This window comes from Oncorhynchus clarkii, chromosome 20, assembly GCF_045791955.1.
Source record: "Oncorhynchus clarkii lewisi isolate Uvic-CL-2024 chromosome 20, UVic_Ocla_1.0, whole genome shotgun sequence".
Lineage (NCBI taxonomy): Eukaryota > Metazoa > Chordata > Actinopteri > Salmoniformes > Salmonidae > Oncorhynchus > Oncorhynchus clarkii.
Genome location: NC_092166.1, coordinates 35,172,703 through 35,186,163, shown reverse-complemented (window position 1 = coordinate 35,186,163; position 13,461 = coordinate 35,172,703). Strand labels below are relative to the sequence as shown.

The 13,461-nt window shown below is 42.7% G+C and overlaps 1 protein-coding gene across 1 annotated transcript; it reads right to left on the bottom strand.

Annotated features, from left to right (window-relative positions):
* Positions 1-9,281: 9,281 nt before the first annotated feature.
* On the bottom strand, positions 9,282-13,045 carry LOC139377412 (signal transducing adaptor family member 2a). The gene is made up of 11 exons (XM_071120439.1): positions 12,923-13,045; positions 11,915-11,986; positions 11,693-11,812; positions 11,553-11,609; positions 11,302-11,456; positions 11,074-11,205; positions 10,893-10,962; positions 10,693-10,795; positions 10,457-10,552; positions 10,242-10,376; positions 9,282-10,156 (listed from the first exon to the last, which is right to left on the bottom strand). Exons 1-11 carry the CDS (start codon positions 13,043-13,045, stop codon positions 10,101-10,103), a joined length of 1,119 nt encoding a protein of 372 aa, XP_070976540.1. The 3' UTR covers positions 9,282-10,100.
* Positions 13,046-13,461: the final 416 nt, after the last annotated feature.

The following is a 13,461-nucleotide window of genomic DNA, read 5'->3' as shown; positions in this document are numbered from 1 at the left end:
CATTCACACACTTACAGCATATCAACAATGGGCAATTACACAATGTAATAAGCCTTTCAAGAAACAAGCACACAGTAGCGTGCTTTCTATTTGGGGTTTTAGGCTGGGTTTCTGTATAAGCACTTTGTGACATCTGCTGATGTAAAAAGGGCTTTATGAATACATTTGATTGATTAGAAAATATGTTAATGTCATTATTTGGTAACAGAACACCTATCTGTTCTAATTAAAATGATTTTCCCAATGAAAACTTAACTTTCATCCTTTGCATACTGTTCCGTCACAGTGAGTGCTGAAAACACTCAAAATGTGATCCATTTAGTTGGAACCAAAATGATTTTCCAATCATTCTGAACAGGACCCATATTTTCTTTGTTCCTGTCTGATCAAAAAATAAAGTTCTGAACCAGTTCAAACCTATATAGTTCCTTTTTGTAATTTTTGTAACCTGTGAAATCAACATAGTTTTTACAGAATAGATCATTCATTTACTCAACCTATTAGCACAGCTAGAGAAGCTTGCTATGGAACGCGATGAGATGCAACAGAAATTTCACAGGTGGGGAGAGAGAGGGGTGAACATGGAGGGGGCTTGGCTTGAAAAGCTGAACATCATGACATGACGTGAACTGGAATGTGTTTAGGTTATTACTAGCAATATAATTTCACCGAATTATAGAATTAGGAGGACATTATGTGGACATGAGGAATATTTTTGGTACAAAAAGTTCTCAAGATTTGAAAATAACGGTTCTGTTCCAGAACACAAGAGATCACTTTAGTTCCCGGGTTCTGTTTCCATTTCTCAAAATGGGGGTGGGGAGAGAATAAAGTTTAATAAAAAACAAGAGAAAAGAGAGAGGATATCTATCTGACTCACAGCTCCAAGTCTGGGGGTGGGGATGTCACAGCTGTACATCACCAACTTCACAAAGGACAGTTCCACGGTTACCGATGTCCAACACGCTGTATGCACACACCACAGAGAGGTCCCTTGAACACAACAGCACAGTGCATTAAAGAGACGTTAAAGAGAAACTCTCACATGCGCGCGCGTACACACACACATAGATACACTAACACACAAATCAGATTTTATTGGTCACATACACATGTTTAGCAGATGTTGTAGTGAAATGCTTGTGTTTCTAGCTCCAACAGTGCAGTAATATCAAACAATTTTACAATAATACACACACATTTAAAGTAAAGGAATGGAATTAAGAATCAATAAATATTTGAACGAGCAGTGTCAGAGCGGCATAAACTAAAATACAGTAGAATATCAAATCAAAATCAAATCAAACTTTATTTGTCACATGCGGCGAATACAAGTGTAGACCTTAACGTGAAATGCTTACTTACAAGCCCTTAACCAACAGTGCAGTTCAAGAAGAGTTAAGAAAATATTTACCAAATAAACTAAAGTAAAAAATAATAAAAAGTAACACAATAACATAACAATAACGAGGCTATATACAGGGGGTACCAGTACCAAGTCTGTGTGGAGGCTTTATACAGGGGGTACCAGTCAGTGTTCAGGGGTCAGTGTGCGGGAGTACAGGTTAGAGGTAATTTGTACATGTATGTAGGGGTGGAGTGACTATGCATAGATAATAAACAGTGAGTAGCAGCAGTGTTCAAACCAAACGGATGGGGGGGGTCAATGTAAATAGTCTGGTGGCCATTTGATTAATTGTTCAGCAGTCTTATGGCTTGAGGGTAGAAGCTGTTGAGGAGCCTTTTGGTTCTAGACTTGGTGCTCCAGTACCGCTTGACGTGCAGTAGCAGAGAAAACTGTCTATGACTTGGGTGACTGGAGTCTCTGACAATTTTATGGGCTTTCCTCTGACACGCATATTATATAGATCCTGGATTGCAGGAAGCTTGGCCCCAGTGATGTACTGGGCCGTACGCACTACCCTCTGTACAGTCAGATGCCGAGCAGTTGCGTTTGGACCATGATAGATCGTTGGTGATGTGGACACCAAGGAACTTGAAACTCTTGATCCGCTCCACTGCAGCCCTGTTGATGTTATTGGGGGCCTGTTCGGCCTACCTTTTCCTGTAGTCCACGATCAACTCGTCTTGCTCACATTGAGGAAAGGTTGTTGTTCAGGCACCACACTGCGGTCTGCTTGAAACATGTAGGTATAACAGACTCAGACAGGGAGAGGTTGAAAATATCAGTGTGTCAGCGTATACTCAGAGTACACGTCCTGGTAATCCGTCTGGCCATGCGACCTTGTGAATGTTGACCTGTTTAAAGGTCTTGCTGCAGAGAGAGAGCGTGATCACACAGTCGTCCGGAAAAGCTGATGCTCTAATGCTTGTTTCAGTTTTTCTTGTCTCGAAGTGAGCATAGAAGTTATTTAGCTTGTCTGGTAGGCTCGTGTCACTGGGCAGCTCTCGGCTGTGCTTCCCTTTGTAGTCGAGAATTGTATGCAAGCCCTGCCACATCCGACGAGCATCGATGCGGGTGTAGTACGATTCGATCTTAGTCCTGTATTGACCCTTGCCTGATGGTTCGTCGGAGGGCATAGTGGGATTTCTTATAAGCTTCCGGGTTAGAGTCCCGCTCCTTGAAAGCGGCAGCTCTACCCTTTAGTGCAGTGCGAATGATGCCTGTAATCCATGGCTTCTGGTATGTACGTACAGTCACTGTGGGGACAACGTCACCCATGCACTTATTGATGAAGCCAGTGACTGATGTGGTGATGTGGTGTACTCCTCAATGCCATCGGAAGAATCTTGGAACATCTAAGAAGAGTCTAGGTGGTTCCAAACTTCTTCCATTTCAGAATGATGAATGCCACTGTGATCTTGGGGACCTTCAATGCTGCAGAAAAAAGGTTTTTAGAGTCTGGGCATATGGAATCATGTAGTAAGCAAAAAAGTGTTAAACAAACACATGATTTTAAATTCTTCAAAGTAGCCACCCTTTGCCTTGATGATAGATTTGCACACTTGGCATTCTCTCAACCAGCGTCACCTGGAATGCTTTTCCAACAGTCTTGAAGGAGTTTCCACATATGCTGAGCACTTGTTGGCAATGGCTGCTTTTCCTTCACTCTGCGGTCCAACTCATCCCAAAACATCTCAATTTGGTTGAGGTCGGGTGATTGTGGAGGCCAGGTCATCTTATGCAGCCCTCCATCACTCTCCTTCTTGTTCAAATAGCCCTTACACAGCCTGGAGGTGTGTTGGGTCATATCTCTGTTGAAAAACAAATGATAGTCACACTAAGCGCAAACCAGATGGGATGGCGTATCGCTGCAGAATGCTGTGGTAGCCATGCTGGTTAAGTGTGCCTTGAATTCTAAGTAAATCACAGACAGTGTCACCAGCAAAGCACCCCCACACCATCAGTGTCACCAGCAAAGCACCCGTACACCATCACACCTCCATCACACCTCCTCCTCCACAGAGATCATCCTTTCACCTACTCTGCGTCTCACAAAGACATGGCGGTTGGAACCAAAAATCTCAAATTTGGACTCAAAAGGCAAAGGGACAGATTTCCACTGGTCTAAATTCTATTGCTTATGTTTCTTGGCCCAAGCAAGTCTCTTCTTTATATTGATGTCCTTCAGTAGTGGTTTCTTTGCAACATTTTGACCATGAATGCCTGATTCATGCAGTCTCCTCTGAACAGTTGATGTTGAGATATCTCTGTTACTTGAACTCTGTGAAGCATTTATTTGGGATGCAATTCCTGAGGCTGGTAACTCTAATGAATTTATCCTCTGCAGCAGAGGTAACTCTGGGTCTTCCTTTCCTGTGGTGGTCCTCATGAGAGCCAGTTTCATCATAGCGCTTGATGTTTTTTGCAATTGCACTTGAAGAAATGTTCAAGGTTCTTGATATTTCCCAGATTGATGACCTTCATGTCTTAAAGTAATGATGGTTTTGCTTATTTGAGCAGTTCTTGCCATAATATGGACTTGGTATTTTACCAAATAGGACTATCTTCTGTATACCACCCCTACCTTGTCACAAGACAACTGGCTCAAACGCATGAAAATTAACTTTTAACAAGGCACACCTGTTAATTGAAATGCATTACCTCATGAAGCTGGTTGAGAGAATGCCAAAATATATTTGGATTTGTTTAACACTTTTTTTGGTTACTATATGATTCCATATGTGTTATTTCATAATTTTGATGTCTTCACTATTATTCTACAATGTAGAAAAGTCAAAATAAAGAAAACCCTGGATTGAGTAGTTGTGTGCAGAATTTTGACTGGTACAATAGGTCCGATATTATTGACACCCTTGATAACCATGAGCAATAATGACTGTATGAAGTAAATCATTTAAATACTGAGCTTTAGTGTATATTTAAAAAAATTAACATTAACAGTGGAGGTTAGTATGTCTTGGGGGTACAGTGCCTTGCGAAAGTATTCGGCCCCCTTGAACTTTGCGACCTTTTGCCACATTTCAGGCTTCAAACATAAATGAATATATATAATAATATAATATACATATATAAAACTGTATTTTTTTGTGAAGAATCAACAACAAGTGGGGCACAATCATGAATTGGAACGACATTTATTGGATATTTCAAACTTTTTTAACAAATCAAAAACTGAAAAATTGGGCGTGCAAAATTATTCAGCCCCCTTAAGTTAATACTTTGTAGCGCCACCTTTTGCTGCGATTACAGCTGTAAGTCGCTTGGGGTATGTCTCTATCAGTTTTGCACATCGAGAGACTGACATTTTTTCCCATTCCTCCTTGCAAAACAGCTCGAGCTCAGTGAGGTTGGATGGAGAGCATTTGTGAACAGCAGTTTTCAGTTCTTTCCACAGATTCTCGATTGGATTCAGGTCTGGACTTTGACTTGGCCATTCTAACACCTGGATATGTTTATTTTTGAACCATTCTATTGTAGATTTTGCTTTATGTTTTGGATCATTGTCTTGTTGGAAGACAAATCTCCGTCCCAGTCTCAGGTCTTTTGCAGACTCCATCAGGTTTTCTTCCAGAATGGTCCTGTATTTGGCTCCATCCATCTTCCCATCAATTTTAACCATCTTCCCTGTCCCTGCTGAAGAAAAGCAGGCCCAAACCATGATGCTGCCACCACCATGTTTGACAGTGGGGATGGTGTGTTCAGTTGTGTTGCTTTTACGCCAAACATAACGTTTTGCATTGTTGCCAAAAAGTTCAATTTTGGTTTCATCTGACCAGAGCACCTTCTTCCACATGTTTGGTGTGTCTCCCAGGTGGCTTGTGGCAAACTTTAAACAACACTTTTTATGGATATCTTTAAGAAATGGCTTTCTTCTTGCCACTCTTCCATAAAGGCCAGATTTGTGCAATATACGACTGATTGTTGTCCTATGGACAGAGTCTCCCACCTCAGCTGTAGATCTCTGCAGTTCATCCAGAGTGATCATGGGCCTCTTGGCTGCATCTCTGATCAGTCTTCTCCTTGTATGAGCTGAAAGTTTAGAGGGACGGCCAGGTCTTGTGAGATTTGCAGTGGACTGATACTCCTTCCATTTCAATATTATCGCTTGCACAGTGCTCCTTGGGATGTTTAAAGCTTGGGAAATCTTTTTGTATCCAAATCCGGCTTTAAACTTCTTCACAACAGTATCTCGGACCTGCCTGGTGTGTTCCTTGTTCTTCATGATGCTCTCTGCGCTTTTAACGGACCTCTGAGACTATCACAGTGCAGGTGCATTTATACGGAGACTTGATTACACACAGGTGGATTGTATTTATTTATTAGTCATTTAGGTCAACATTGGATCATTCAGAGATCCTCACTGAACTTCTGGAGAGAGTTTGCTGCACTGAAAGTAAAGGGGCTGAATAATTTTGCACGCCCAATTTTTCAGTTTTTGATTTGTTAAAAAAGTTTGTAATATCCAATAAATGTCGTTCCACTTCATGATTGTGTCCCACTTGTTGTTGATTCTTCACAAAGAATACAGTTTTATATCTTTATGTTTGAAGCCTGAAATGTGGCAAAAGGTCGCAAAGTTCAAGGGGGCCGAATACTTTCGCAAGGCACTGTAACTGCCAAAATAAAGGAAAAACCAACATAAAGTGTTTTAATAGGGCATTGGGCCACCATGAGCCACCAGAACAGCTTCAATGCACGTTGGCATAGATTCTAGAAGCGTCTGGAACTATATTGGAGGCATGTGACACCCTTCTTACACAATCAATTCTATCAATTGGTGTTTTGTTGATGGTGGTGGAAAACAATGCCTCAGACGCCGCACTGGAATCTCCCAGAAGAGTTCAATTGGGTTGAGATCTGGTGACTAACACACACACACACACACACACACACACACACTTTAAACCCCCTATCCCCCTTTTAAAACCCCTCTTTCAAAGTCACTGAGATCTCTTCTTCTAACCATGGTAGCCAAAATAATGGGCAATTGGGATGTTAAATTGCTTAATTAACTCAGGAACCGCACCTGCTTTCAACATACTTTGTATCCCTCAATTACTCAAGTGTTTCCTTATTTAGGCAGTTACCTGTATATATATATATTACGATTGAGGGATACTACAGCGTGTAGTATAGTATTCTACAGTATACTGCAAAATTCTATAGTAAGTACCACACACGATCAAGGGATACTACAGTGTGGAGTATAGAATTCTACAGCAGCATATTCTTATTCATGGTCCTGGGGACCCAAAGCATTGCACATTTTAGTTTTTGCTTTAGCACTACAAACCTGATTCGATTCATCGAAGCTTGATGATGAGTTGATCATTTGAATCAGCTGTTTAGTGGTAGGGCAAAAACGCAAATGTGCATCCTTTTGAGTCCCCAGGACCAGGATTAAGAAACACTGTTCTACAGTAGACTACAATATTATATAGTAAGCACTGTACGATCAAGGTATACTACGATGTGTAGTATAGTATTTTACAGCAGGGATGGGCCAAAAAAAAACGAACTCATGAGGGGCCACAGTTGCTCGCTGGTCTGCGTACCTACATCCATACCCCTGCCCCCTCACCACCACCACATTGCGAGCGAAACGTTTTAGTGGCCTCCCTCTTGACAGCTGAGATATATCTTTTTTTTTCAACGTTTTAGAGTTAATTTAGTGCAATTCTACACATTTTGCCAAGGGGTGTAGAGAAAATGTTATCGTTTTTTTAAAGCAAATTTGCTGCAATTCTACTCATTTTGCCATGGGGCAGAGAGGAAATTGAGCTATTTTACAGCTAATTTCCTGCGATTAATTTTTTTTTTCTCCATAGGGTGGAGAGAAATGTTTGCAGTTTTTTTATATGATGTCTGACTGAGACTGACTAACAAAATAAAGACAATGAGCAAAATGTTACAAAACATTTTTGAAACAATTATGGAAGCTATGCTGAAGAGGATATTGCTCTCATTCAAATTTGCACTTTGCTTCCACCTGCTGGTGTGCAAGGCTCCGATGAGAGCAGAGTAAAGGCTGCAAGAGCCGATTCTGTTGGTGTAACGAAACACAAACTACTGTTTTCTTTTTTTTTACCAATGACCTGCCACTGGTATTAAACAAAACATACGTGTCCATGTATGCTGATGATTTAACCGTATACACATCAGCAACCACAGCTAATGAAGTCACTGAAACTCTTAAAGAGTTGAAGTCTGTTTGGAATGGGTGGCCAGTAATAAACTGGTCCTGAACATCTGTAAAACTAAGAGCATTGTATTTGGTACAAATCATTCCCTAAGCTCTAGACCTCAGCTGAATCTGGTAATGAATGGTGTGGATGTTGAACAAGTTGAGAGACTAAATTTACTTGCCGTTACCTTAGATTGTAAACTGTCATGGTCAAAACATAAGATTCAATGGTTGTAAAGATGGGGAGAGGTCTGTTCGTATTAAAGAGATGCTCTGGTTTTTGACACCACACCCCACAAAGCAAGTCCTGCAGGCTCTAGTTTTGTCTAATCTTGATTATTGTTCAGTCGTGTGGTCCAGTGCTGCAAGGAAAGACCTAGTTAAGCTGCAGCTGGCCCAGAACAAGGCGGCATGTCTTGCTCTTCATTGTAATAAGAGGGCTGATATAAATAATATGCATGCCAGTCTCTCTTGGCTCAAGGTTGAGGAGAGACTGACTGCATCACTTCTTTTTATAAGAAACATTATTATCCCAAATTGTTTGCATTGTCAACTTACACACAGCTCTGACACACACACTTACCCCAACAGACATGCCACCAGGGGTCTTTCAGTCCCCAAATCCAGAACAAATTAAAGAAAGCGTACAGTATTATAGAGACATTATTGCATGGAACTCCGTTCCATCTTATATTGCTTAAATAAACAGCAAACCTGGTTTCAAAAAACAGAAAAAGCAACACCTCTCCCCTATTTGACCTACATATTTTGTGTGTATGCATTGAAATGTAGGCTACATGTGCTTAAATGTTTTTTTTAATGTAGTTCTGTCCTTGAGCTGTTCTTGTCTATTAATGTTCTGTATTGTCATGTTTCATGTTGTGTGGACCACAGGAAGAGTAGCTGCTGCTTTTGCAACAGCTAAATTGGGATCCTAATAAAATACCAAATAAGTATTCTTGTTTCATGCAAACCATTTATTTAATATCCTTGAATAGGACATCTTATAAATACCACTGATGTTTTTCTTAAACAACACTGACCAACACCCAGGACATAGAGAGAATTGTACAAGACAATGTACAGTGTAGTTCTGAGAGTCCAATAGAGGATGCACTCCCTCTGAACAAATCAGCCAATGATCACAGGGTTTGAGTTCCACTGGATTGTGCTTGTGTACCAGCCCACAACACCAAAGAACAAGAGGAGCAAATGCAATCAATGGTGTACAGTAAGCCTAAATTAAAATACTTTCATACTTTGTTATTTGTTGCAACAGGACAAAGAACCTTTGAGGAGTAAAAAGTGTCCTAGCACCAGTAGGTCATAGCATCACACAGTAGCCTAGCCGATTAAACTCAACTCCATGATTTAAAATGGAGTTGAGTGGTGACTAGTTTAGGCAGACTGGAGCTCCGACATCACATAAAATTACGTTTTTATCCAGATCTACTGATTTCAGCACCCAAAGAATAGCCCGCAATTACACACCACATTGTTCTGTGTAATTACAGCTATTCCTTGGGTGCTAAAATCAATTGTTTTTGATTGAAAAAAACTACATTTTCGTGATGTTGGAGCTCCAGTCCGCCTACACTAGTTGCCGCTCAACTCCATCGTGAATCGTTTAGTTGAGTATAGTCGGCTAACAGTAGCCTAGGCCTAGCGCGCACGCACACACACACACACACACACACTAGAAAATAAGGTTTTACGTGAGTTGTAGCAACGACACACACACAGTAGAAGGTTTAGTCAAGTGGAGCACCATACCATCATTGCACCAACATAATACAATAGATTAGAGCATTGGCATTCTAGATGCACAAAAACAACTAGACATGTTTATCTCTAATCCAGTAGTCATTAACCCAGGACCTCGAAGGTTCTGCAGTGATGTACAGGTTCAAGGTGTGCATGCTTTTGTTCCAGCCCAGCAATAACACACATTATTTAATTTATCAAAACTTTAATTCGTTGATCCAGGTGTTAGTGTTGGGTTTGAACAAAAGCCTGCACACACACCCAGTAGCACTCTGGGACCAGGGTTGGTGACTACCGCTCTAGTCTCTCTCTCTAGTCTGGTTTCTCAAGCTTTTGGTGTCACTCTTTCTAGTCTCCAGTGTGGCGTCAGTTACATCAGCAGCAGGACAACAGACACGTTGGCTCAATCGGAACAATGGAGTAACAGGCTCAGTCATTGGTTGGTCCTTTGTATTTGTGTGCTCATCTAATGCTCAACCCCACTGGTTATCCCTTCTTGAAAACTGTTTTGAGGCTGCAATTTTAGGCTGCTGAACACAACTCAGGTGGATAAGATGCGTTACCCAAACATGGTGGGAAACACTTTGAAAGGTACTGTAGGACTGTGATCCATGAGGACCGCCTATTCTGTAGTCCACCAATCAGAAGGCACAGGAAGAGAAGAAAGCTGCTGCTGCTGGTGGTGGAAGAGTTTTGACCGCTAGTTGGCTGAGAAATTACTGGAAGTCAATCCTGACTGGTCCGTCTCTTCTCCAGTTTCATTTTGAGCTCCTCTGTGAGGCCTAGGGAGAGAGGAGTGAGACCTCTGTAGTATGAGAGTGCGTGTGGGAATGAGTGGATACATTGATCAGGACACATGCCACTCACTTTGTGCGAGGAGGGGGGAGGGGGAGAGAACAAGCCGTCTCATTGGGCTGCTGGGTGATGACGGTACTGGTGATGTCACAGCTGACAGAATACGGCGGTCGGGAGCGGGAGACCTGGGTAGGGGTTTCCATCGCTCTACACCAGGACAAACAGAGTGGTTAGTATGTGTTAGTGTGTGTGTGTGTGTGTGTGTGTGGTGTAGGATTTCTGGGTACCTTGTTTGGGGGGTAGGGCGGGGGCTTTGGGTAGTGGGCTGGAAGGGGCACAGTGTAATATTCTCTCTCCATTCTCTTCATTGGACGAAACAAACGCTGAAGGCGACAAATACAAAACATCAATTAACTACATGAACGTTGGACAGAACCTCAGATACTGTATCTCTTAGGATTTCAATCAACACAGTGTAAGTGGAAATATGTTGAGGATTAAAGTGTGCCCGTGTGTGTCTCACTGATGTTCTCCTCATAAGGTTCCTCCAGAAGAAAGGGCTGAAGGGTTCCTGCTGTCTTCTCCACCAGCGCATCGATGACATCATGAAGCGTAGCACAGGGAATCTAGAGAGGGAAAACACAGAGTTAGGACCCATGGAATAGCAAGATATGAGGCAAGACAACAATGTAGTATGTGTTTATGTGTGTGTGTTGGACTTACTGGGTTCTCAACGTCTATCACATATCCTCCCTGCTCTCTCTGAGTCACACGATAGTGTCTGAACACTGACCTGAGAGAGAGAAGAGAAAGAGGAGAGAGAGAGAACGCAATTGATGGATCAAATCAATCAAGAAAATGCTTGCAGATCTTTGTGTGTATATCTATGCTGAGTGGCCGTTACCCGTTGAGGTCCTGGCGGGTGGTGACAGCCAACGAAGATCCGTCTCTGCCGGGCCTCAGTAGCATGTTGCCACAGTCTGGATGTCTCTCTAACAGAACTTCTGCCTCAGTCCTCGACACAGGCCGGAAACACCTATAGACACACAAAAACATATACCGCAGTTTCATACACACACCTAAGTGTAACACACCTGCACTCACTTCATTGTCAGCAGTGTGTGTGACTCACGATGGGATCTCCCCTAGTAGAGGTACTGATAGGGGTGAGGGGGGAGCGCGGGTGGGGGTGCGTGCTGCTCTGCGTCTGTTCCTTTCTCGGTCCACCACCTCTCTCAGCATCTGCACCTGCCCCGGCAGCAACGTCAGACAGCTAGGCACACTCAGCTACAACAACCAATCACACACGGGGTTACTGACAGTTCAGGGATCAACCACCAATCAGACAGGATTATACTGTGATGTAGGGTGTATGATACTTACATCTACGACAGATTGGAGGAAGCCCTTCCATAGCTCTCGAGCCTCTAGATTGGCAACCTGGATAAGAGGAGAACAGAGAAGAGGTTGTTTCTCTCTGGCTGGCTGTGTGTGTGGGGGTGTGTGTCTGTGGGTTTTATTACTGTGAGTTTTGTCTCGCCATCCTTCATGCGCAGTATGAGTCTAGCTGCCTCCAGGTTTCTGTCTCGGCTGCAGTCGTCTTTGAGTGAGACAAAGCCACTGAGATCCATCTTCTCCACATACTGCAACAGATACACAGATAGACAAATTAACATATACAATAACTCATCCCTGAAGATTTACAAAGTGTTTAATGCACACACACACACACACAGAGCATTTACGTGAGTGTCCTTGGCATTATTAAAGAAGAAGAGGGTGTTCCCACACAGACAGGTCCACAGCCGCCGAGAGATCTGGTAACACATACAGACAGTTACACAGAGGGAATTAGAGCAGTTTCATATATTTTTTTTCACATTGAAAATTTCAACATTTATCATGGTTATAACATCAATTGTATTACATATATTCCCACACAGTTTATCTCCCTCACACACACTTTGGCCCAATAGTGATCCCAGGTCTCAGGGGATGAATCTGCACCACAGCTGTTGTCAATCTGTGGCCATGTGATCCTCCCTTCAACAGAGTGCACCTGAACCCCAGCCCAAATATCTGGTCTGTGTGTGTCTCTTTGTTCCACATTCCCCCATCACCTCCCTCCCAGCTGTGCCCAGGCAGTGTCATTATCATGCAGCACCACAACCCACACAGCTCAGCTGGGCTGACCACTGACACAACCCCATACTTCTCTCCTCTCCCATACTCCATAGCACAGCGGCACTACCACTCGGCGATAGGCATGGCCATAGTACCAGCAGCTGTCAAACATTTACAGTTGTCAAAAATCACTGTGCCAGCCCGAGCCTTCCTTTTTGGTTGAATAGGCCAATACATTGAATCATTTGTGTTACTGACATAATGACAAATAATGTCTTGACTAGGCTACATTCACCGGGAAATGCCTGTAGTGTTATCCTTTTAAATTCAGTGGCCACTCTAACCCGAGGTTAATAGGAGGACGTTTAGTATACGCGCTTAATTAACTCGCACTCCAGTCGTCTGCTAGTAATCGTGCGCAATAAGCAAGTGTACCGGTAGATGAAAATCACTGCCAGCTTTTTCAAGACTCGCCCATTCGCACACAATAAGGAAGTTGACAGCTTTCGCAGACTGGGATTTCCAAGGAATTCGCCCCCGCCCGGCGCGCGCTATTTGGGCGACACTATGCAGCCACTCACACAGCATGCAATGCAATGCACCGACATTGGCGGTATGGCTGCACCTACCTTTTCTTTCGGTCCCCGTTTTTCCAGGTATCCTTCGTAGTAGCAGGGAGGGAGCTGAGCCCTCGTTCCCGAGCGCTGTTTGACTGGTGCAGCCGCCATGAGTATCGCTGGCTGGCTGAGCATAGACAGAGGACAAAGGGGCGCTTAGTAATTGGGAGAGATGACACGCCTTCCTCCGAAGAGATATCACCATGGATATCCGCCAACAGCTGGCTGTCGTGCACGTCCTTATGTGTCAGTCAGTATAGGATATGTCATTGTGTGGTTTATTGTGAAGTTTGCTTTGATTGGGCTTCTTCAGTAGGGTGAGAGATTGGTTGTGACATCTCAAATAGATTGCTTGTCTAACACCACCTGCTTGGACACTTATTCCAGACCTATTATTTTTTTTGACAAGACTTGTTTTTGAAACCACTGAATAAATTATTCTATGAATTTAGGCTACAGTTAACGTCATTTCATTCAACATATGTGTATAATATTGAAACTACACTGTATTAATGAAAGACTTCTGAAAATAGTCATTCATATGTAAATTA

Coding starts and splice junctions, on each gene's coding strand:
- LOC139377412 (XM_071120439.1), bottom strand. CDS start 13,045: ATGCTCAGCCAGCCAGCGATACTCATGGCGGCTGCACCAGTCAAACAG. Junction 11,987..12,922: donor AACGGGGACCGAAAGAAAAG/GTAGGTGCAGCC, acceptor ATGTGTTACCAG/ATCTCTCGGCGGCTGTGGAC. Junction 10,963..11,073: donor ACCCGCCAGGACCTCAACGG/GTAACGGCCACT, acceptor TCTCTCTCTCAG/GTCAGTGTTCAGACACTATC.